This window comes from Hemitrygon akajei, chromosome 2 (genome assembly GCF_048418815.1).
Source record: "Hemitrygon akajei chromosome 2, sHemAka1.3, whole genome shotgun sequence".
NCBI lineage: Eukaryota > Metazoa > Chordata > Chondrichthyes > Myliobatiformes > Dasyatidae > Hemitrygon > Hemitrygon akajei.
This window is the reverse complement of record NC_133125.1, coordinates 141,862,826-141,889,144: the sequence shown is the minus strand read 5'-3', so window position 1 is coordinate 141,889,144 and position 26,319 is coordinate 141,862,826. Positions and strand designations below refer to the sequence as shown.

Here is a 26,319-nt window from a genome sequence, read left to right as displayed (position 1 = left end):
GCATTCTATGAAGTCCTCAAGACTTCCTTGACCAACCTGATTCACCCAATCTATGTGGAAGTTAAAATCCCCCATGACAACTGCCATTCTGTTGTTACAAGCCTCAGTTATTTCTTGGTTAATCGTTTCCGCCACTGCAATATTTTTATTAGATGGCCTATAGACCACTCCCACCAGCTATTTTTTCCCTTTACTATTCTTAATCTCTACCCAGATGGACTCAACATTCTGTTCCATAGATCTTACATTGTCTCTCACAATTGCCCTGAACTCATCCTTAATTAAGAGCGCCACCCTACCTCCTTTCCCTTCCTGCCTATCTTCCGTATTACCGGATACCCTTGGATATTTAACTCCCAGTCATCTCCACCTTGCAACCAGGCTTCTGAAATGGCCACTAAACCATATGCCTTGGTACTGATCTGTGTCACCAGTTCACTAACCTTGTTTCTAATACTACGGGCATTTAGATAAAGTGCCCTTATACTCATTGTCCTTTTAGAATCTAGTGACTATGCGATTTTTGCTCTTTACTTTTATGCACTCTACTCTTACTTTTTTCTTCACTAACTCTAGCTTTGGTCTGTGCATCACTTCCTTCTTCTTTTCTGTGTGGATTCCCATCCCCCTGCCATATTAGTTTGAAACCTCCCTAAAAGCACTAGCAAACAATCTCCCTAGGACATTGATCCCAGACTTGCCTAGATGTAGACCATCTGGATGGTACTGGTCCCACCAACAGCCAAGATCATTCAAAGTGGAAATAGATTCTGTTCCACCATCTTTAAAATTTCTTCTCGCAATACAAAGATGGGAATTTTGGGTGTAACTTGAGAGCATCACACAATTAATTACTGCCCAAATTATGACATTAAATCAAGACTATTCTTAAGATGAATTATAGAAAATTACTGGAAATATTTAAGTCAAGTCAAGTCAACTTTTATTGTCATTTTGACCATAACTGCTGGTACAGTGCATAGTAAAAATGAGACAACGTTTTTCAGGACCATGGTGTTACATGACACAGTACAAAAAACTAGACTGAACTACGTAATAAACAAAACACAGAGAAAGCTACACTAGACTACAGACCTACACTGGACTGCATAAAGTGCACAAAAACAGTGCAGGCATTACAATAAATAATAAACAGGACAGTGGGGCAAGGTGTCGGTCCAGGATTCGGGTATTGAGGAGTCTGATAGCTTGGGGGAAGAAACTGTTACATAGTCTGGTCGTGAGAGCCCAAATGCTTCGGAGCCTTTTCCCAGATGGCAGGAGGGAGAAGAGATTGTATGAGGGGTGCATGGGGTCCTTCATAATGCTGTTTCCTTTGCGGATGCAGCATGTACTGTAAATGTCCGTGATGGCAGGAAGAGAGACCCCGATGATCTTCTCAGCTGACCTCACTATCCGCTGCAGGGTCTTGTGATCCGAGATGGTGCAATTTCCAAACCAGGCAGTGATGCAGTTGCTCAGGATGCACTCAATACAACCCCTGTAGAATGTGATGAGGATGGGGGATGGGAGATGGACTTTCCTCAGCCTTCGCAAAAAGTAGAGACGCTGCTGAGCTTTCTTTGCTATGGAGCTGGTGTTAACTAAATGTTGCCCCAGATTTTGCAATTGGAAGAGGAGATGGACACTTAATTCCTTAGTTTAAAAGTATCCCGGCATTCATTTAAAGAATTTATGATCTGAATGTGAACCGCTACCTGTCGTTACCTGCTTAGGTTCCAGAAATTGACACAACTATTGACGAACAAAATCTGTTGCCTGCCAAATGCAGCAGCCTTTGGGAAGACAGCACAAAATTTCCTCTGCCCTTTACAAGAGGTGCTTCCTTACATCGCCACTGAATGGCCCGGCTCAAGTGTTAATATTTCTCTGCCCCCACCAACCACCAATCATGGACTTCCACCATCAGAAGAAATAAATTCGCCATACCTGACAAAATGGCACGGTGGTGCAATAAAGGGTGCTACCCCTGATGGCTCCCAGCAACCAGGGTTCAATTCTGACCTCTGGCTCTGGTTATGTGGAGTTTTCTTTGTGACCCCTTGAGTTTTCCCCGGGTTCTTCGTTTTCTCCCACTTCCTAGGTGCATATGGGTTAATTGGCCACTGTAAAGTCCCCCTAACCTGTGGGTGTCTGGTAAAATCTGGAGAAACCTAATAAGAATGCGAGAAGATGGGATTGATATTCGCGGAAGCTTCTGTGCTGTTTCTCTCTGTGACTCTACGCTATTTTAGTCATCTTAAATGCCTCAATTAAATCGCTTCTCAATTCTCCACATTCACTGAAATGCAAGCCTGTCCTCGTAATTAAATCCTTTTACTCCGAGTTCCATTCCAGTACCAGAGGGAAGTGCAAGGAAGAGTAATTAAAGGTTGGGGAAAAAAGGAGTGATCCTTCCACCCATCTAATATTTCTGATTATTTCATGTTATTGTCTTAATTTCCTTGATTGTGGTGAGGGAACCTCATTGCAGGGAGATTAAGACATAATATAAAGAGGTCCATTAAAATATTTAAGTTGCGGCATAATTTTAAAAGTTTATTACAATAAGGGGACAGGTTATAAAAAATTCTCTTATTTTTATAACATTTTTATGTACAAATTCAGACTTCAACGTAAATATTCCCACATGTTTAATTATTACCAAGTACTTCGGTAATTTTCAAAATGATAACCATGGTAAAAATCCTTGAAATAACTCATTTCCAAATAAGTGAGTCTATACTCGATCCAACTGTTGCACATTAATAATACAGCACCTCTCATTAAGCTTAATTCTCAGTACTGCCGGTTTTACCCTTCCTTTAAACCATGAACAAACTGATGTATGTCAGGCAAGGGGAGACAAAATGAATCCTGGAATAAATACTCACAGGGTCCTATAACAATAATCTTTCCTGTGGCCCATCAAGCCTTTTGTTTCTTTGACGCCTCCTTGCATAACAATTAGACTTCTGCTTAACAGCTGGAGGGGGCGAAGCAACCCAGTATTGTTCTCGTATTTAATGCATTGCATTGCTCCATTAACAGCAGAATAAGCCTATACCCAGGATGGATTTCTTTTTAAATGGTTGCAACAAATAAAAAGCATGGTGATGGTGGGGAGGGGACACGGTGAGAAGTTAATAGGATGGTCTACCTGTGGTAACTTCTGTGTTCCTTAACATTTGCATTCCAAACCACTGCACGCAATGCTAATCAGTGATCCACTGGAAATTGCAGATCACTTTGAAAAGCCCGGCAGGCTATTTGGCTTTCAATTCTTCTCCTCTGTTTATTCCCAAAAGCAGTATATTCATCAAGCTTGGAAACAACTCTTGAACAAGGGGCAGCCTTTCAGCAATGAAATGTAAATCACGGACTTGTCCTTAAAACGTAGACTTGCCACTGCTAATGGATGTGCTGATGTACTGGATGATTTCAATGTTTCTGTTTAAATTGACACAATCTAAGTGTCTCTGCAAACAGCTGATGGCTACGACAAAGAACTGACAGGATGCCATACCAAAGGTAATTCTGCATGTTTTCCAATACTAAAAGGTTCTGGTTACAGGAACCAGTGTTAATGCACCAGTGTTATGAAGGCCAAAAGCACACAGTGGTTACTATACCCATAGTATGTGAAAGAATACCTGCACAAGCAAGTATTGCTATTGGTTTTATCTCTCTTGGAAAACTGCACAGGAGCGAGAAATTGCGTATCAGAAGACAATGAGGTTACAGATTAGCTCTAATTCTCACATGTACATTGAAACCGTGAAAATACAGTGAAATGCACTGTTTGTATCAATAACCAACAGAGTCTGAATAGGAACATTCGAGTTGTCATTCTTCCGGCTCCAACATAGCACGCTCACAATTTACTAATCCGCAAATATTTGAAATGCGGGGAGAAACCAGAACCCCTGAAAGAAACCCACACTGTCACAGGGAGAACATACAAACTGCTTACAGACAGTGGTGGGAATTGAACCAGGGTTGCTGGTACTGTAAAGCATAATGCTAATCGCTACACTAATGTGCCGCCTTGAAGGTAGCAATCAGAAGGATTGATAGATATCAGTACAGAAGGAATGATATGGAATCAGAGAACATCAAAATACATTTGAAACCATTAAAATAATTGAGATCTTTGATTATGATTTAAAACTAATATTGGCCTTGATCAATTCAAAGAAAAACAAGGGACGAGATGGGGGTAGAACTTCATCACTGGTGACCTGTTAAACATGCATTATAAACTGGATTTTGCTGGGAATGCTGTCACTTGCTTCTACTGTTTGCACTTGTTTTTTTTAATCTCTTTCTCTGCACACTGGGTGTTGGTCTCTCTTTTTATTGGGTTCTTTCAGGCTTCTTGTTTTGTGGCTGCCCATAAGCAGGCAAATCTCAAGGATATATAATTTATACATGTACTTTGAATCTTTTGCATCTTTAGGCGTGAGTAGCATTCTACTTCTGTAATTTGCTTCCACTGACGTCAACAGAAATAAATTTCAGAAGTACCGTAGAGAATAATGCCCAGTCTCTGTTATACCCTGTTTAATGTGCAGGACCAAGGTCAAAAGTACCCAAAGTCCCACTACAGCAAACAGAGTAAAACATTATTAATAAGTGAATCAAAATAGGCTTAATGCTTGTAATGCACAATAGTGTTCAAACATGTTCATATCTCATCGAGCATTCTGCAGTTCCTAAACATGTAGTTTTAGCGTGCAGTGTGTCAACACTGATATCCTAGGAATTTAAAAGGATGCTACCATTTATGAAAAGACTAAAATTGGAGTTCTGGTAATCTGGGACTCTTGGAGTAAGTTAATGATGTGACTAAAAGAACAACTGAATTCTTTATCAACTTATTCTTTATCAACTTTTGACTTTTTAAATTTCTTTTTAAACCAATTGAAATGTCTTGCGAGTAAATGACAATTGGTGCCAATTCCTTCACGTGAGGCACTGACTAACATCTTGGAACTTTTGATTGTGACCATTGCAGAGTCTTCTAAATGCTCTTCTGGTCAAGGAGATCAAGGAGAGGTTGTTGGGTGGTGGGGGGAGGGCAAGTTAGTAAAATACAAACCTCAAAGGCAACAGTTGATGCAGAACTGCTTAAGAAAATAAGGTTGGTATGTGGAATATCAACATAATTGATATTAGTTTCAAACATTTAGGAGACTGTTTTTTTACTCTGCAAATCGTATTAACACCACAAGTGGAACAATATGCCACAGGTATCAACCACACAAGATTCACTCAATTAGTCAATGCTGGTGGTTATGCTCCACGTGAGCCTCCTCCTCACCTCTGCCCCTATTCTCTTTTCCTTTATCTGCTTACCCATCATTTTCTTTAGCAGCATCTCAGAGTGTTACACTGTAGGACATGCTACCACATAGAAGGTTTGCTGAATTCCCAACTGAATTAATCAGTACCTATTTTTTATTTACAAACCCTAGTTTTATTCAAGCCCTTTTCTGTGTCTACTTTAATAAACATAAAAACCTCTAATAGATCATCCTTCACCTGTCCTCTTTTCTTGAGAAAAGGGACTGAAATCATTCAGTCTTGGCTGATGGTTATAACTTGCAGTTGTGCCATCATCTTTGTAAGTCTTCTCCAATGCCTTTACACACTTTCCGTGATATAGAAACCAGAATTCTGCAGAAAACTCCATGTGGTCTAATCAAGGATTCACTTCGTGCTGCTTACCTCAAAAATACACACCCAACTTCATAGTATCTTAAATAACAAGAACAATTCCAAACAAGAAAAGGCTACAATCTCTCAGCTGGCAGAAGATGATGACACATCACAGCGGCAATGAAAGAGGAAGAACACTGAAGCAGTGAAAGGTCACCAGATGTCCTGCACTCCACGCCACTGGACCCTGACCCCGATCTGTCAAGGACCGTGCATCAGCCTTCCCTTGTTAAAGAAAATCCCCTCCATTGAGGGAATCTGCCCTACATCCCTGTAATGTGATCCTGGATCGACCCATACACCACCTTGGAGAACATCATATTTGGCTTGAGTGATCGCATTATTACTGTAGCATGAGGGGCGCCACAGCAGTGTAGTGGTTAGCGCAATGCTATTACTGCTCAGGGCATCAGAGTTCAGGGTTCAATTTCAGCATCATCTGTAAAAAGTCTGTCTCCCCATGGAATGGGTGGGTTTCCTTCTGGAGCTCCTGTTTCATCCCACAGTCCAAAGACATACAGGCTAGCAGGTTAATTGTTCATTGTAAACTGTCTCATAATTATGCTAGGGTGAAACCAGGGATTGCTGGGTGGTGTAGCTCGAACAGCTGGATGGCCTATTCCATGCTGTATCTCAATAAATAAATATCAGCTATATCAAATAGAGCTTTCCAACTTAAAATGAGTTTTCATCCCTATGGTATGACTAACGATGCTTTCTCATACATCGTTAAAAGATTTTATTGCAAATATTATAATGATGAATATATTATCAGAATTACTTAATAGACACAATCTCTTTGGAACTAATCAAACTTCTGCCAACAATGTATCATAAGGTCTTTCATTTCACTGTACCAAGTTACAGTGAAAAACATCTTACATACCACACATACAGATCAGTTCATTACAATACATTGTTGAATGAACTCACAAACACTTCTGCACTATTTATGTATTTTAATTTCAGCTTATTTTTTATGTCTTGCACTGTTCCGCTGCCACAAATTTCACAACATATGCCAGTGATGGTAAACTGATTCTGGGGTAGTACAAGGTAAATCAGTAACTGAATGCAGAATGAGGCATGACAGTAAAGAGAAAATGCAGTGCAGATAGACAGTAAGGTGCAAGGCCACAATGAGGAAGATTGTGAGGTCAAGAGATCATCTTATCATACCAGAGAAACATTCAATAGTAAGATAGAAGTTGTCCTTGAGCCTGTTGGTATGTGCTTTCAGGCTTTTCTATCTTCTGCCTGATGGGAGGGTGGAAAAGGGAATGACCAGGGTGGGTGAGATCTTTGATTATGCTGGCTGCTCTACTAAGGCAGACAAGAGTCATGGAGGGGAGAGTTATTTGCTGAGCTGTGTCCACAACTCTCTGCACTTGCTTGCACTTGTGGTCAGGCTAGTTGCCTCACTAAGCTGTGATGCATCCAGATAGGATGCTTACTATAGTACAGCAATAAAAACCGGTGAGTGTAAAAGCAACATGCCAATTCTTTTCAATTTGGTCCATTTTGTGAGATGTGAAAGCACAGCAAGGTGGCTCAGGGAACTGCCGTCAGGACTGCATATAACAGAATCCCACCCTCACCCCACATCACGTTCCACTTGCACATCCTGAATTCCCATTGTTCCACAAAGTTCATTCCTCCAGATGCTTGGACTCCACACTCTGGCTCACTTCCTTAAAAGTTTTCAATATGAAACTCTTTGACTAAACTTTGAACATGTGTTCTAATATAAATATAACTAACTTCGTATACAATATAGAGAGAGTCCAATTTGCCCACTGCCAGCTCTCCCCACAGTTCCATTCACCTCCTTATTTGGCCAAGCCCCAAACAGAATACTGGAGGAACTCAGCAGTCGAACAGCATCTGTAAAGGGAAATGAACACTTGATGTTTTGGGTTGAGATTGTTCATTTAGGACTTCCATGTTCCAGCATCTATAGAAAGAAAAGGGGGAGGGGAACTAGAGGAAGATGATGGGTAGGTCCACCCTGATTACCTTCCATCCATATACATCAAAGAGTAATTTACAGCAAGTAATTAACCTACATTGTCTTTAAAAACTATTCAGACTTCAACCCATAAATGAGTACTACACCCAAAGATTTTGATCAATTTAACTGAGAATTTTTATTTGGGAACCACATGCTCCTTTTTTCGGAATACAGCCCAGAAAATAAAGGAAATTGCAAAGCATAAAAAATTAAAAATTTATAAATTGCAATGTTAGCAGTTCTAAAGTATTCATCCCCCTTTGCTCAGAACTTAGTTGAACCATCTCTTCCAACTATTACAGCCAGTAGTCTTTTTGGATAAGTCTCTATTACTTTGCACAATGTGATGGAGCAACATTTGCCCATTCCTTTTTGCAAAATTGCTCAAGCTGTGTCAGTCGACATTTTGGGGCGAGACCTTTCATCAAGATATCAGGTCCCGATAAAGGGTCTTGGCCCAAAATGTTGACTGTATTCTTTTCCATAGATGCTGCCTGGCCTGCTGAGTTCCTTCAGTATTTTGTGTGTGTTGCTTGGATTTCTAGCATCTCTTGTCCGAGCTGTGCCAGGTTAGTTGCAGAGTGGCAGTGGACAGCAATCTTGAGGTCTTGCCAGAGATGTTCGATCAGGATTCTAACTGGCTACTGATGGACATCAATTTTCTTTATTTGAAGCCACTCCATGGTTACTCTGGCAGTGTGTTTTGGATCATTGTCCTGCTGAAAGACGGACTTCCTCCCCAGTTTAAGATCTCTGGCAGGTTTTTATCCAGTATCTCTCTGCATTTAACAGCATTCATCTTTTCATCAATACTGACCAGATTTTCAGTCCCTGCTGCTGAAAAGCATTCCCATAGCATGATGCTACCTCCACTGTACTTTAAAGTAAGGATGGTGTTACCTGGCTGATGTGCAATATTACATTTACACCACACCTACTGCTTAGTGTTGAGGCCAAAAAGTTCCACTTTATTCTCATCCGACCACAAGGTCTTCTTCCACATCTTTACAGTGACGCTTTGCAAAGTCTTTATGGACAAGGATATGTTTTTTTATAGCAGCACATGTGGTGAAAAGCTAATACCGTGCAGGCACATACTACCATCCTGACAGTTCAAGTTTTGAATTCTTAGTTTTTCATGCTTTACAATTACTCTCTTTTTTTGGCTCTACTTTTGGAAAAAAAATGTGATTCACAAATTTAAATTCTCAGTTAAATTAATCAAAATCCACGGTTGTAATATTCATTTACATGAACAAAGAGTTGGGGGCTGAATACTTTTCAAGGCACTGTAACAGCACATCTTTAGGATGTCAAGGGAAACTGGAGAATTCAGAGGAAAACTCACAGACAGGCAAACTCCACACGGACAGCATCTGGGGTCAGGATCGAGCCAGGGCTGCTGGAATTGTGAGTCAGCAGCATTAACTATTATGCTTCTTGATCCCCAATACTCTAATATGACAAAGTACAATTCTATTCCCCCAATAGTGAAGTTGATGGGAAAGTTTCAAAACACTGACTCTTATGGATAAACTACAGTGGCAAACTACTAGCCTTTACCAGGCACAGGGTACAAAACTCTGTCCCTGGAACCCAAAAGGTTTGCAAATCAGAAAGGCATCTACTAACCAAGTTTTCAGAAGATGCATCCCCTGCAGCAGACAGTAAATCCACCCCATCAGTCTCTCAAAGGCTTATTCGTGTGCATGGGCTGTACATAAGTTGGGTGTTCCTAATCAAAATCAGGTGTATTATCTCTGACTTGTAGGACATGAAATTTGTTGGTTTACAATAGCAGTACCGTGCAAAGACAAAAATTACAATAAATTACAAAATAAATAATTAGTGCAAAAAAAAAAGAAATAATGAAGTAGTGTTCATGGGTCGTTCAGAAATCTGACAGCTAAATTGTGGAGGACCTCTAAAGCCATGCAAGTTAAATTCTTGGCCCATGCATTCAAATGCAGAAGTACTTACCGGTAACTAACTAAGGGATGTCAGCAGGCAAATTTTTTTGCCATTGAACTCTACACAAAATCCAAAAGCAAAGCACACACTTGGTGAGAGCTACCATCACTTATGCTGGACCCTGATCATGATCTCTGGTTTAATTATATTCACTTCAATGGAGAGTCTACAGTTATGAGCAAGAAAGGGGGAATAGGATAATCTTTTTAGTTATTTAATTATAAAGTATCACCGGAAAATAATATCTGGTATTTTAAAGGGCTTTTCTTCATTTATTGTTAAAAGATTTCAGTAATTTTAAAATGTTTCAATTTTATGCCCCCATGTTTATCTACCTCTGCCTTAAAAACATTCAAAGACCTTGCTTCCACAGTCCTTTGACTGCTGGCCCTCAAGAGAAAACAAAACACCAACTCATCTATCTTAAACAAATGACCCTTCACTTGTGAACAGTGATCCTAGCTCCAGATTCTTCTACATATGTCCATATTCATCCTGTTAAGATCCCGTAGGATCTAGTATGATTCAATCATGTATGCCCACACTATTCTAAAATCTAGCAGAGACAAACCTAACCAGTGTGAATTTTTTTTCACAAGACAAGCTGCCCATTCCAGACAGCGGCCTTGTAAACCTTCTCTGAACTATTTCCAAGATTGTACAGAAGCTTGAAATCCCACACCACCAGGTTCAGGAGCAGCTACTTTCCTGCAACCATCGAGTCCTGCCCAATCCTAAACCTACAAGTATCTGGGAGTACAGTTAGACGAGAAGCTAGACTGGACTGCCAACACAGATGCCTTGTGCAGGAAGGCACAGAGTCGACTGTACTTCCTAAGAAGGTTGGCGTCATTCAATGTCTGTAGTGAGATGCTGAAGATGTTCTATAGGTCAGTTGTGGAGAGCGCCCTCTTCTTTGTGGTGGCGTGTTGGGGAGGAAGCATTAAGAAGAGGGACGCCTCACGTCTTAATAAGCTGGTAAGGAAGGCGGGCTCTGTCGTGGGCAAAGTACTGGAGAGTTTAACATCGGTAGCAGAGCGAAGGGTGCTGAGTAGGCTACGGTCTATTATGGAAAACCCTGAACATCCTCTACATAGCACCATCCAGAGACAGAGAAGCAGTTTCAGCGACAGGTTGCTATCGATGCAGTGCTCCTCAGACAGGATGAAGAGATCAATACTCCCCAATGCCATTCGGCTTTACAATTCAACCGCCAGGAGTAAGATATGTTAAAGTGCCGGGGTTAGGACTCAATGTATTTAAGTAAACTACTTAAGAACTTTTTAAAAGCTATTATTAATGCTTTTTGAGAGGGTGATTTTAGATGCATATCATATTTTTACTGAGTTAAGTATTGTATGTAATTAGTTTTGCTACAATAAGTGTATGGGACATTGGGAAAAAATGTTGAATTTCCCCATGGGGATGAATAAAGTATCTATCTATCTATCTTTTGTGTTCTGCATTAAGGTCTAGTTCTCCTTTTTTTCTTCTCTTTGTTTTTCTCTCTCCTGACTTGTATAACTTACATATAATTGAAAAGATCCGTGTTTTCTGTACCTATATGTTCACCATTTGTATAAGATGTTTCCTTCTAACTTATGCTGTCAAAATGGCTAATTTAATATATTCCCAAATTATCCGACATTTTCCAGACCTTTTCCTACTCAGTTAACTGATCCATTTCCCTTTGTAAACCCCTTGTATCCTCATAACTTGCTTCCTATCTATCTGTGTTGTTAGTAAATTAAATTAGTAATCTAAAGCAGCCCAAAGATAGATAGATTAAAATTTCAAAGTAAATTTATTATCAAAGAACATACATGTTACCATATATAATGTGACATTCATTGTCTTGTGGGCATTCACAGTAAATACAATAAACACAATAGAATCAATGAAAGACGATACCCAACAGGACAAACAATCAATGTGCAAAACACAAACTGAGCAAGTACAAAATGAAAGAAAAAAAGAAATAATAAGTAATTAAGCAATAAATATCAAAAATATGAAATGAAGAGTCCTTGAAAGTGAGTTGATAGGTTGGGGGAACAGTTCAGTGATGAGTTCAGTAATAGGGTGAGTGAAATTATCCCCACTGGTTCAAGAGCCTGATGGTTGAGGGGTAATAACTGTTCCTGAACCTGGTGGTGTGGGTCCTGAAGCTCCTGTATCTTCTTCCTGATGAGAGCAGCAAGAAGAGAGCCTGGATAGTAGGTCCTAGATGATGGATACTGCTTTCTTGTGACAATGTTCCATGCAGATGTGCTCAATAGTGGAGAGGGCTTTATCTGTTATGGACTACTTTTTGTAGGCTTTTCCACTTAAGGGCTTTGGTGTTTCCATACTAGCCCGATATACAACCAATCAATATACTCTCCACTTCACATCTATAGAAGATGGTCAAAGTTTTAGATGACATGCCAAATCCTTGCAAACTTCTAAGTAGAGGCACTCCTGTGCTTTCTTCATAATGGCACTGAACCCAAGACAGATCCTTTGAAATGATAACACTGAGGAATTTGAAGTTGCTGAACCTCTCCACCTCTGATCCCCTGACAAAGACTGGCTCATGGACTTTTGGTTTCCTCCTCCTGAAATCAATAATCAGCTCCTATCTATCTATAAAAATAAAGCCCATAGAACCTTCTACCAGCACAATTTGTATATCTGGCTAGATTTATCTCTCACTCCTCCTTCCTCGTTAATCTTCTTAGATTCTGTCCAGTCTTTTTTACTTGCTCCCTGTCCTAGGGCAATTAGATGCTTTTGATACTGTATTTAACTTAATTAATCACACATGTTGGGTTATTTCCATGGACTTTGTTCTCGTTCAAATTTATCCCGAATATTCTGAAAGAGCCTCTTAAAATGAATGCCTCTATATTTTAACTTAATTTGCCTTTAGCTAGCTCTGCTTTCAAACCCTCAAAATTGCCTTTTTTTTTGCAATACTAACCTTGGGAATATTTCATCTTTCCCTCAAACTAAATGCAAAAATTAATCATATCATGTTGCATCTACCAAGGGGTGTGTTCACAATGGTGCCCTTGATTAATCTTATTTCAATATGCAACACCGGCTCTATTATCATCTCTCTTAGCTTGGTTCCAGAATGTATTATAAGAAACTTTCTACATAAACTCCTTATCATCTGCCCAAATGAGTTTTCCATTCTATGTAGATTAAAATTCCTCCCCTTGCAACTTAAAACACACTTGCTTCCCCCCTAAGTTCCAGTTGATGAAAGGTAATCAACCTGGATTATTAAATATGCATGTGGTATGTATCTCTCTATATAGATGCTGCCTGGCCTGCTTAGAACTTCGTGACTATTGTATTACTTTCTTGAGAAGTTCCCATTATTTCCTCCTTTAGACTCCAAGCTACTATACGGTTACTATTAGAAGGTCTGAGCCAGTGACCTCTTGGCTTTATTATTTATCTCCTGAATTTAGACTATCGCCTTCTACTAAACTAATACAATTACGAATTAAGAGCCATTCCTCCAATTTTTCATAGCTTCCGATCCTCTGAAATGCCACTGTGTTTCTCATTCAAAAGCATGTGCTCCACGACCTTCTGGCACAGTAGAGGGCTACAATGATGACCAGTCACATAAAGCTCTCTTTCCAGGTATCCTTGGGCTTTAGGATGTAAACTAGACAATGCAGTGTGATGGGAGAAGTGGCATGCCCCACTCAGCATAATCCAGCAAGTAATAAGGGTCATACACCACGGACAATGGTTCTTTGACCCAACTCAGCCATGCCAACCCCATGATACTGTATCCATTTGCCCACATTAAGCCTGTTTTCTCGACACCCTTCCTACCCAGGTAACTCTCAAAATGCCTTTTAAATTTTGCATTTAAATTTTTATCCCACTTTACCACTTCCTCTGGCAGCGTATTCCACATAACCACCATGTGAGAAAAAACTGCCCCTTAGATCTTCTTTAAGTTTTTCCCTCCCACCCACCATATCAATGTCCTCATAATTACATGAACCTCAAGGTAGTATTCCCTCAGCTTTCTGCATAGTTCCACATATGTGTACTTAATGCAGTGAAATGCAGGGTCTTGAACCAGAATGGGTAACTCCACTCACCCCCTTAACTGACTATTCCCACAACCTATGGCCTCTTTTCAATGATTCTACAACTCATATTCTCAATATTTATTGCTTATTTATTAGTCCTATCCGTAATAACAGATCATTTGGAATATAATTTGTGGGTTCCTGATTCTAAAACTGGATCAGCCTTGTACTTACAGTAAGGTATGTTTTCTTGTACGAGTTTGCATTTTAAAGAAGAGTTTGGTGAATGATGTTTGCCACTTGATCGTGCCTCTGTAAGTAACCAGATTGAGTTATACTGCTACAGGATCCTGTAATGTGTTGGATTGTTTCTGGTTCCTCTCGGCATTTTCTACATTTATCGTTAGGTGCAGCAGCCGATCAAGATGGTAAATGGTATGCTGGTCTTCATTGCTAGATGAATTGAATTTAAGAGAAGAGAGGTTATGCTGCAACTGTACATGGTACTGGTGAGGCCGTACCTGGAGAACTGCGTGCAGTTCTGGTCTCCTTACTTGAGGAAGGATATACTGGCTTTGGAGGCAGTGCAGAGGAGGTTCACCAGGTTGATTCCAGAGATGAGGGGGTTAGACTAGGAGGAGAGATTGAGTCGTCTGGGACAGTACTCGCTAGAATTCAGAAGAATGAGAGCAGATCTTATAGAAACACATAGAATTATGAAAGGGATAGACAAGATAGAGGTAGGAAAGTTGTTTCCATTGGTAGATGAGACTAGAACTAGTGAACATACCCTCAAGATTTGGGGGAGTAGATTTAGGATGGAGATGAGGGGGAATTGCTTGTCCCAGAGAGTGGTAAATCTGTGTAATTCTCTGCCCAATGAAGCAGTGGAGGTTACCTCATAAATATATTTGAGACAAGGCTGGATAGATTTTTGTACAGCAGGGGAATTAAGGGCTATGGGGAAAGGCAGGTAGGTGGAGACGAGTCAATGGCCAGATCATCCATGATCTTATTGAATGGCAGAGCTGGCTTGATGGGTCGGATGGCTTACTCCTGCTCCTATTTCTTACGTTCTTATGTTGTGTTAGGTTCCCGCCAAAGGATCTTAGCCTGAAACATCAATTGTGCTTTTTTCCATCAACGCTGCCTGGCCTGCTGAGTCCCTCCAGCATTTTGTGTATGCTGCTTGAACTTCCAACATCTGCAGATCCTCTTTTGTTTATGATTTAACTACTATTTGAATTAATTGCTTCAGTTTAACTGATAAAGGAGCATATTATTATGGGACCTTTTTCTATCTGCAGAGTTTGTCCTTGGCACAGAGGTTGTTTGTCTGTCATTATTGTGTGCAGTTTTCATTGATTCTATTTCCTTGTATTCACTGTAAACTCCCACAAGAAAATGAATCTCACAGTAGTATATGGTGACATATACAATATGTACTTTGATAACAAATTTACTTCAAACTTTTGTACATTTGTTGTTTGTCAGTGTATTTTTTATTAAATAGTTCTTTGTAAATTTTATTATATTTCTCTTTTCCCTCTAAATGCCTGCAAGAAAATGTATCTCAAGGTACTATATGGTCACATATCCACTTTGATAATAAATACACTTGAAAACTTTGAAACTATTTTGATGTGAATACACTCTCCCTCAATGAACGGTTACATTGGAGATTCTGAAACAGTGCACTCTTAAGGTTGTGAAGTATATCCTTGTTGCATCCTACATCCCATGCTGCATGATGCCGGCAATAGCTGCTTAAATACCAACTTCTCGTTTCCAATTACCAGCACACTTTTGAAGATTAATATATTTACATATGAAAGGAGACACAAGAGACTGCCGATGCTGGAATGTGGAAAAAACAAATAGCCTGTTGGAGGAACTCATGCGGTTGAACAGCACTACTGGGTTTCAGGCCAAAACCCTGCACTGGAAGAGTGGAGAGGTAAGATGACCAATGTAAACAGAAAGAGTGGAGTGGAGAGATAAGAGGCCAAAGTGACTGGTGGACTGAGGAGGGGTGAATGACATTAGGTTGGATGCAGCCAGTGGAGTTCGGTGACAGTGGCAGGTGATCAATAGATACCTCTTCTCAGTCCACCAATCACCTTGGACCCGACTCACCACTCCCACTTCTCCTCTTTATAATGTCCGCTTCACCTTGCTGCAGGGTTTTCACCTGAAACGCTGACAATTCCCCACCTCCCTACAAATGCTGCTCAACCTACTAAGGTCCTCCAGCAGATTGTGTTGTTATCAGATGAAAGAGTTTTATCAAGATATGTAGGATTGCAATATGAAGAGCAGCAACTTGCATATATAGAGTCCCTTTACTATAAAACCTCCCATGTTTCATTTGAAAAATTACATTAGGAAGATATTGGCCAAATATTTGGTAGATGTTAAGTACCTGAATGTATAAATAGAGAGATTTAGGAGGGGAAATCAAAGTTTGAGGCTCAGGTAACATCACTGAAAACTGGATGAGATACCAAAATTGGAGGAGCATAGATAGCTCCATCAGAGTAGAAGAGGTTACAAAGAAAGGAAAGGATAGGCAGGGGCTTTAAGAGAATTATCAACAAAACGCATGTAACGGCCATGAAAATGGCCGCGTATTCAGAGCATGTCCTCCATGAAACCCCAAGCTTAATGGATTAGTGCCCATATAATGATGAGGCTCAGTCAGCGTCACTTCCTGGTTATAGTCACAGTCTAGCCTGGCAAATTGAAAGTGACAATAACAAAGCTCCACTGTATTAATTAGTGACTGATCGTCTCTGCTTGATCTCCAGTGGAAGTGCTGTAATGACGCCTCCTGACCTAGAGGGTCACTATCTGCCAGTAGAGCATGTCCATATTACAATAGACGAACAGCTGCGCTCTTTAGCATTATTTTGTGCATTAAAGAGAGGATAAAATTCCTCATCAACTTCTGCTTTAAAGAAATAAACTAAAAGAAATGCTGTAAACACAGCTGGATTAAAAAAAAACAGAAAATGCAATCTCCTGTTGTGCTATTGAGTTATTGTGAAGTTCCACATATGCTACTCACTGGTCAGCTATGTTTTTTTTCCTGCCCAGTTGTATTAAATTATATGCCATAAAATTAAAACCATTCTCTTAGTTAGAAATATTTTTGAGGTAGACTGAAATAAGCATTTTACCATTTAAAGACTTTTTAAAAAACAGTCACAAATTGTATGTTTCGAGCATATAAAATATAAAAAACCCATCTGTTATCACTCGCAAAGAGTTTATACACTAGGCAACGGAAACAAATGGAAGAAATAAGAAAAAATAAACACACAATTCTAAGAGTTAAATTCCCCATTGTGAGGCACTGAAAGTTAAAGTGAAGAAAAGAATAACTTCGGAGTTCTAAAGGGTTAATTTTTATGAAAGAGGATTGCGACATCATTTCTCAAATAGCTCCTTTTTTGAAATTGCTGATTTTTCAAGAATCATTATGCTATTTAAACATTTTTCAGGCCTGCCTGTGTCAGAGATGCTCGTGTAATTTTCCCCCTATGCTTTCAGCTGAGTCTCATCAAGCCAGAATTCTCAAGTTATCATAATGCACACTGATGAGGCCAGCTGAGTCATCGACAACACCACTGTGAGGGTTTCAGCGTTGCTTTAAATCAGGCCCCTCTCGCTCAACCCACATGTTCGTTACTCACAGGCAAACTGCCATTTCTATCCTTTCCGCAAGATTAATCAACAGCAAGGGTGGGGGGGGGGGGGGGGGGAGTCAACAACAAAACTTACCAGACGTCTAGCAAAGTCTTTGTTTTCTGAAAGAAACCCATATCCTGGGTGGACCTGAGACACAAAAAGGCAGAAGGGACATATAACATAATTTTTAAACTCCTAATTAATCTTAAATCTATCACCATTTATCTTATTCATCTCTAGAAACAAGGAAAGAAATTTTCACTGCATTGTTGGCCCCAGCATGCATATTGGCAATGCTAATGCTCATTGATTTTTTTTGCGCAATTAATAGTCTATAGAACAACCACTACAACAAATATTAAGGGGAAAATGCTAATTCCATGCTCAAGATTAATTAGATTTCTTTTATTAATAATAATGAATAAAAGTAAATTATGAAATGAACTCAAGTTACTCCCTGGTGTGAAAAGCTGAATTCTGCAGCCACCTGCAGGATCAGTAACAGGCACTGCCAGATGCTACCGAGCCTTTGATTTCCAGTAGCAATCAAGCTTGCAATTTAGCTTGAGTCATAGGAACTAAACTGGAAGAGGATATTCGCCCTTTTACAAGTTCTGCTGTTTCCTGAGAAATATACAAGCAGCCAGCAATGGGTTTTAAGCACATTCATACTCACAGCTTGGGCACCGGTCTTTTGAATGGCTTCCATGACGGCATCCAGGTTGAGGTAGCTTTTGTTGGTGGGGGCTGGTCCAACACAGGAAGCCTCATCTGCCATCTTAACATGAACCTGCAGGAACAAAGAGAAAATTCAGCTTCAATGAGATATTCACAAGTGAAAATAATTAATTATATTTTACATTCATGCATTCTCTTAGAAAGGAGACTTTGATAGATTTTGAATATGTTAGCATCGACAGTGAATTTTGCAGTATCTACAAAGTAAATTTTTAAAATCTGCAAAAGAGTTTTAAAAAATTCATTATTACACAATATAACTCCAGGCAATCGCTTACTTGTGATTGAAAATATAACAAATGACTCACAAGACATAGTATTTTTCCAAGTGAATTTTAAAAATATAACCGACAATTCTATATAGCCTCGATATTTAATAAAATTGTACTGAATAACAAATACACATGGCCCATTCTATGCAGACTCCCCAGGATGTTGGAGATAATTAGAGTGAATTCAATACAGAGATGCTCCAAATGTCCCTGCACAGCATCAGGTCAGCGACATACACAAATTAAGGCCAATGTCTAAAGAGTTCAATATCGTTTCACCTGAACCGGAAAATCTAGCGAATTATTTATCCAGACAGCCACTGACTCAAAAGTTTCACCCACTCCCATATCCGTTCTTTGCTAGGAGAAAAGAACTGAGGGAGCACAGAACGTTATCCAATTTAATACTGTTGCCCTGCAACAGTATAATGCTTCCTTTGATAAACTTCCTGCCATGTGTGCAGCCCAAGTTACTATTATCATTTTTCAAAAATTCTCAAATGATGTCAAACTTAGTGTTATTTTAGATGTGCTTTGCTTTAAATACAGAGATTTCTGCTGCTCATAACAAATACAAAAATATAAATGTGTTTGTCCATTGATCGTAAACAGTGCAATTTAACCCATGTCACTTGAAATCTGATCAGTTTATATGGATTTATATATTTTTGTTTGCACCTCTGAGGCCCACGATCACATACAGTAAGAGTATAAAGTGCATTGAGTTTGCCTCATCCAGTTCCTATTGGGTAAAGCGTATCATGCATGGAAGGTGGTGGTGTTGCTGAGTGCTGGTCAAGTCACTGTTGACTCATGGTGATCCTGTGGATAGTATAATTGTCCAAGGGTTTCGGGTTTTCTTGGCAAGATATGGAAGTAGATGCCAGGTCTTCTGTGCAGATACTACTGCTGCCCTGGCTGGGACCCAGCCGAATTCAAACTCAGAACCATCCACCTCAAAGTCCATTGCAGATGCCATGTTTATGGCATCACAGCATAAACATTTACCTTCAATAGAATACTGTAAGTAATTCAACAGCCAAATCAACTACAGTCCACTCACAACTTTAAAGAAACTGCAAGTTTACAATACCTTTCACAACCTTGGATCACTCCAAAGAGCTTATCACCTAATAAACTGTACTGAAATGTAGAAACTGTTGAAAGTAGAAAATTTGCCAGGGAAATTAGTTAGGTTTCAAAACACCAATGAGATAAAGTAGCAGCAAATAATCTGTTTTGTTTTAATGAAACAGAAATGTAAAGACTTTTCAATATCTGACTGGTCTTTTTCATCAGTTTTGAAAATCTCTGTATTCAAAACAATCTTCTTAATTATAACTGAGGATTGACAGCAAATGCTGGACCTGCCTTAAGAGTCCCACACACAGTTTGTATTTGAAGCAGGATGACTTACATGTAAATTCAACAAACATATGCTTAAATCCTGGGATAAAAGTTTGCTATAATCTTAGTTTGCACTAAAAAGAACTCTTTAGAAATGAGTATTGTTCTTCCTCTTAAATAAGGCAATGTAGAATTGCTTACCCCTGTTGCTTCTTCAATTTCCATGTCAATGTGGTACAACTATAACAACTAGGCCTAGTTAAATACTCTAAAAGCCTACATCTAAAACGTTAACAGCCTAAACTTAGATTTAAGATGTTAATAAAGGTGCAAAGTGTAAAAAATGTTTTATTTTTGTTCAATTTTCCCATATTTCTCATAACTGTGTTCTTCATTTATTTATAGTAGAGTTTAAGATAAATACTTACGAATAGGAATGCCAAATTAGAAAGATTCCAAATTCAATAGAGAACATAATGTTTACCAAGTTCTCAAGCTTAACATTTAAAGAATGCCTAGGAAAGAAAAGCTGGTGCCAAGTTGACATTGTGTAAAAATTGGAAGTAAATGTATTAATATGCTTGGTATAGTGAAAACAATGTTCCTTATTGTCTAGAACAGGGGTTCCCAACCTGGGGTCCATGGACCCCTCGATTAATGGTATGAGTCCACGGCATAAAAAAGGTTGGGAACCCCTGGTCCAGAGAGACAGAAAAGACTGCAGATGATGGAAATCTAGAGCAACTTACAAAGGAGCTGGAAAAACTCAGCAAGACAGACAGCATCTAGGAAGGGAAATGGACAGTAAATGTTTTGGGTCATCACCTTAGAGTATCAATCAATCAGCCAGTGATCTGCCGGCAGTGCCCTTGAAGCCCTGCAGAAAAAGATGGTGGTGCATCCCGTTGGATAGTTTCCCCAAGCAGTCTGTTAACACCTTATCACTAGAACCATGAAAGTGACACCATAGCTTTGTTTGGCTGGTGGCATGAAGAACCCCCTCTATCATATTCTTTAAGCACAGCCAGAGTCTCAGTGTTACCACACACTACCCTCAAGATGGATATACAGTACTAGGGATGAATCTGTCAGCCACTTCCTTGGGAACTGGATGTACACAAAGCTCTGGAAAGGAATGCAGTGATCTTAGTCAAGTTACATCTGGCGCAGGGCTTTGTTCTACGGGCTGATCCTATAAAAACACCCTAAGACAAACATCAGCTACATCCAAGGAATACAGATCCCGGGCTTAGAGTGTCAGAATATTTACGATTCAGAGAAGAAACATCATCACTCAAAAGGTGACGAATCTTAGGAACTCTCCCCCTGCAGGGTTATGGAGATAGTCAATGACTCCATTCAAAATAGAGACTGATAGACTTCTGAATAATAAGGAAACCAAGGAAGATAATGATAGGGCAGGAAAACAGAACTAAGGTAGTTTAGCTATGATTTCAATGAATAGCAGAACAGGCTCCAAGGGCCAAGGGATCCAATCCTGCTCCTAACTTGATTTCTTCCTGTTTTCTTTCACTGCTTCTCACCCATACACTGAATAGAAGAAGGGTTTCATGGTTCTCCAGTCTGTGTGATCCCATTTTAGTTTCTTGATTACACAAACAAAATGGTGGAAGAATTCAGCAGGCCTGGCAGCATCTATGGAAAAGAGCACAGTTGATTTTCGGGCTGAGACCCTTGTTCATCCCGGAACAAGGTTGCAACTGTAGTCAGCCAGCAGGAGGCAGTGGTCAGAGAGGAACATCAGCCATAGTCGGTGGATCAGAATCTAAGTGAATGGAAGTCTATCCAAAATTGGGCTTGTAAATGTCACAAGACAAACATAACCTCTGAAGATTATCAGCTCAGTAAAAGATGCCTGAAACCTACTGGTCTTCCAAAGCAACATGTCCATGACTGGTGCACAAGACCATAAAACATAAGTGCAGAATTAGTCCATTCAGCCCATCAAGTCTTCTCTGCTACAGTCCATGTTTCAGGATTACGTTATGGGATGCACTGCCAAAAAAGCCACCCGGGATAAAATACATTTGAGAGTTCTTAACCCATTGTGCAATCAGGGACTGTAGACAGAGTTTGAAAATAACTCAAACTATTTGTTTAAAGAATGCATGTAAACTAAAACTGATGTCAAGCTGATTTAGTCGAATGATGAGGTTTCTAGGAGAATGGAAACAGGAATACATTATATTATGTATTTGTAAACTTTATATTCAAAATATTTTTGAAGTGAAAACATTAAATTCCTGCTCAAATGGTGGCGGCTGTGAATGAGGAGAATAAAAGACACGAGATACTACAGATGCTGGCATCTGAAGAGACAATCTGTTGGAGGAACTCAGTGGGTTGAAGACCATCATTTTGGGAGGGAAGGAGATGGAGAATTGATGACAATTCAGGTGAAATCCCTGCATCAGAACCCAATGTTTTGGCACAAAATGTCAACAATTTCTTCACTCTGCACCACACCCCCTTCCCTTTACACATAAACAGATGGTGCTCAACTTGCCGATATCCTCCAGCAGATTGTTTGTTGCTGAGGGAAAAGAAAATTGGTTAGCCATTTCTGCTGCTATCTTGCAGTGTCTGGTAAATGGTAATGCAGATGTTGGGCGTATCGTGACCATGATACTCTACGGTTGAACATACAAATGTAAACCTTTGGATTTATCTTGTACATCAATAATCTGTATTTTTAGGACATTCGCACTGACACACAGCCTGACTTCAGTCAACGGTTTCAGAAAATTGATCAAAGAAATATAGAAAGAACGAAAGACATGCATCCAGGTAGCGGCTTTAATGACATCAAGCAGCACAAATCTGCTTCACAGCCAATGAAGTGATTTGAAAGTGTAGTGCAGCAAGAATATTACTCTTTATCACAGGAGTAATTGTAATCTGGACTGAGAATCCTCAGGTAGAAATTGCCTTTAGTCACATGATAAATGTACAATCTAGCAGTAAGTGCACATTGCAGTGGTTCAGGAATCCATTGAATCCAATCAACATAAATTTTGGTGAGGGAATACAATGTGCAGCTGCTGTTATATTAGCTATCCTGTTTCCTTACTGAAGATAGGCTGGTGGGAAGGAGAGATAAAATGACAGAAGGCATGGTATTACAAAGCTAATAGTACAGGGAAAGAAAGAAAAGTTGGATCTGCACCAAGTTCACGAGATAAAGAGAATCATTACCAGCATCTGCCATCCAAGTGAAATGTGGTTCACAAAAGAACATTAGGAAATAGGCATAGGAGTTGGCCATTCAGCTCTTTGAACATGCTCTGCCAATCAATAAGATTATGGATGATCATCCAAATTCAGCAGATTATTCTAGTTTTCTCCCCTTATCTCTTGATATTGTCCTTTCAGGATCTTATACGTTTTAACAAGATTACCACTCTCCTTTCTGAACTAAAAAAAAATCTAACTTCTATAACCAATGGTGGTAAAACAACCCTTTCAAGCCCATGAATTAACCTAGTGAATCTCTTCTTGACTGCCTCTGATGCTAGTACATCCTTTCTCAAATAAGGGACGTTGGATTAAAGACTAAGTTGTTACTTTTCTTGTAGTTTAACATCCTTTTGCTTGCTTATATTTTTTTATATAGTCGCCTGTTTGTGTGTAATTCTTCAACAAATTTTCAATCATTGTAGTACAGCTAGCTCTGTATTTTTCTAGCAATTTCTCTTCAGCCTGCGTCACATGACTAAACCTGACTGTTGCATAGATTGTTCCTTCGTAACAGAATGCCTCTTGTGCAAGACAACCTCGATTTCTTTGTTCTTTGTCTTTTCTTGCATTTTCTTACTTCCTTGTTCTATCTTTGTTCTCTTGTTTCACTCTGCCCCGACTTTAGAGAGAGTTGGTTATTGTCATTTCTTGTTATGAACACCAAATAAAACTACCGTAACCATAAGTTTTATGCCTCTTTCTTGACTTCCAAAGAAACACTGGATCATAACATCTCCAGATCCAGGAGGGACAAAATGTTGACAGCAGTTCAAGGTGTGGCCTCACCAACACCCAGAACAACTGTAACAAAACCTCTCCACTCAAACTCCAACCCCAACATGTGGTCAGACTTCTTGATTATTTGCTGCACCTGTCTGCTAACCTTTTGCATTTCATGCACAAGATCACGTAAATCCCTCTGTACTTAATTCATTTGCAACCACTGCTGATATGGTGCAACTCAAACTACCTGCATCTCAATATCACCAAGACCAAGGAGATGGTGGTGGACTTTAGGAGATCTAGGCCTCATATGGAGCCAGTGATCATTAATGGAGAATGTGTGGAGCAGGTTAAGACCTACAAGTATCTGGGAGTACAGTTAGACGAGAAGCTAGACTGGACTGCCAACACAGATGCCTTGTGCAGGAAGGCACAGAGTCGACTGTACTTCCTTAGAAGGTTGGCGTCATTCAATGTCTGTAGTGAGATGCTGAAGATGTTCTATAGGTCAGTTGTGGAGAGCGCCCTCTTCTTTGTGGTGGCGTGTTGGGGAGGAAGCATTAAGAAGAGGGACGCCTCACGTCTTAATAAGCTGGTAAGGAAGGCGGGCTCTGTCGTGGGCAAAGTACTGGAGAGTTTAACATCGGTAGCTGAGCGAAGGGCGCTGAGTAGGCTATGATCAATTATGGAAAACTCTGAACATCCTCTACATAGCACCATCCAGAGACAGAGAAGCAGTTTCAGTGACAGGTTACTATCGATGCAATGCTCCTCAGACAGGATGAAGAGGTCAATACTCCCCAATGCCATTAGGCTTTACAATTCAACCACCAGGACTTAAGAACTTTTTAAAAGCTATTATTAATGCTTTTTGAGATAGTGATTTAGATGCATATCATATTTTTTACTGAGTTAAGTATTGTATGTTATTAGTTTTGCTACAACAAGTGTATGGGACATTGGAAAAAAAGTTGAATTTCCCCATGGGGATGAATAAAGTATCTACCTATCTATCTTTAAATTACAGCCTGTCTTTAATTCCTCTTACTGAAGTGCACGGCTTCACTCACACTTACTCGCATTAAACTCCATTTGCATAGTTTTCACCCATTCACTCAATATCAGCATGCCCAGTTGCAGAGTCCAAATACCCTCATCTCAGCATGCTCTCCTGTTGACTTTCATGTATCGTACAAGCCTCCTCTGGGGTCATTTATATGGATAGTAAAGTTAGCGCTGGAAAGGCACGGCAACACTTTGCAGGCAGTAAACAAAACTAACAGTCCTACTCAATATACTTGCTCAGAACTCAGAACTAAAGATACTTGCTCAGAACAATCTGCAACCTGTAATTTCCCACTGGGAACTATACATTTGGAGGGTTGGTACGACCTGGTGTTTTTGTGGTGTCCTGAAATATTCAGTACAGGCAGTCCCCGGGTTACGAACGAGTTCCATTCCTGAGTCTGTCTTTAAGTCAGATTTGTACATAAGTCGTAACAAGTACATCCGGCATTATTTAGCGTCAGTTAGTCAAACGTTTGTCTTAGTATATAGTACATATTTTACCTTTCAATGCATATAAAACACTTAAGAGACGTATGCATTCCAATAATTAAACTACTACGTTGCTTAGTAATAATTGTAGCTTTCATCGGGCCAGGGCCTTTCACATACTCCATTATTCTCACTTAGTAAACACAAAGTACACTGTAGATACTGTGGTCAAATCAACCCGTACAAACAAGCTGGATGAACACAGCAGGTCGGGCAGCATCCGTTGAAATGAGCAGCTTGTTTGTACATGTTGATTATTCTCACTTTATCCTTTAAAATTGTTCCGATCGTTGATCAACTGTAGCCTAACGCTTTTCCAATGACCGATGACATTTCACCTCTTTCCAAACACTATTATTTCCACTTTATTTTCAATTGCAATCGCTTCCCATCAATAGAACAGAAACACTGGTCCGCTGGGTCCTAAGGACCACCGCACTGAATTCCCTGGGTTCTAAAGTCCACCGCACTGACATAGATTAAATGGGACAAGTGGGGGCTGTGCTGGGTTTAGGTATTTGATCCTCCACAATATTCCGCATGGGAATTTAAACTGGAGGAGGCAGTGTTTTTTTTTACGAGGTCGAGTTGCGCACTCGACATCAACCCGGCACAGATGGTATGGGAGTCACTAGATCGACATCAACCCGGCACGGGAGCGGTCTATCACTGGATCGAACTCAGGAACCTCCGTTCTCGAGCACGGCGCTGATCTCACTGCGCCACCAGCCAACCGGAACGGGGGGGGCGGGGTCAGGGTGAATCTTGCTAAGAAAAATTTAAGCCAAATACAAAGTTACACACTCAACACAGTGTCAACGGCAACGACTTAAAATGGCGGATGGCGTTTTACAGTCAAGTCACTTTTTATTGTCATTTCGACCATAACTGCTGGTACAGTACACAGTAAAAATGAGAATGATTTTTCAGGACCATGGCACAGTACGAAAACTAGACTGAACTACACTAAAAACAAAACAGAAAAAAA

General features: G+C 39.9%; 1 protein-coding gene across 1 annotated transcript in view; it reads right to left on the bottom strand.

Annotated features, from left to right (window-relative positions):
• The window catches only part of pcca (propionyl-CoA carboxylase subunit alpha), a 458,281-nt gene that overhangs the window by 307,694 nt on the left and 124,268 nt on the right, over window positions 1–26,319 (bottom strand). Inside the window, exons 5-6 of the mRNA XM_073028749.1 lie at window positions 18,113–18,226; window positions 17,530–17,583 (exon numbers count right to left, since the gene is read on the bottom strand). Coding sequence (XP_072884850.1) covers window positions 17,530–17,583; window positions 18,113–18,226 — 168 coding nt within the window. The remainder of the gene's footprint in view (window positions 1–17,529; window positions 17,584–18,112; window positions 18,227–26,319) is intronic.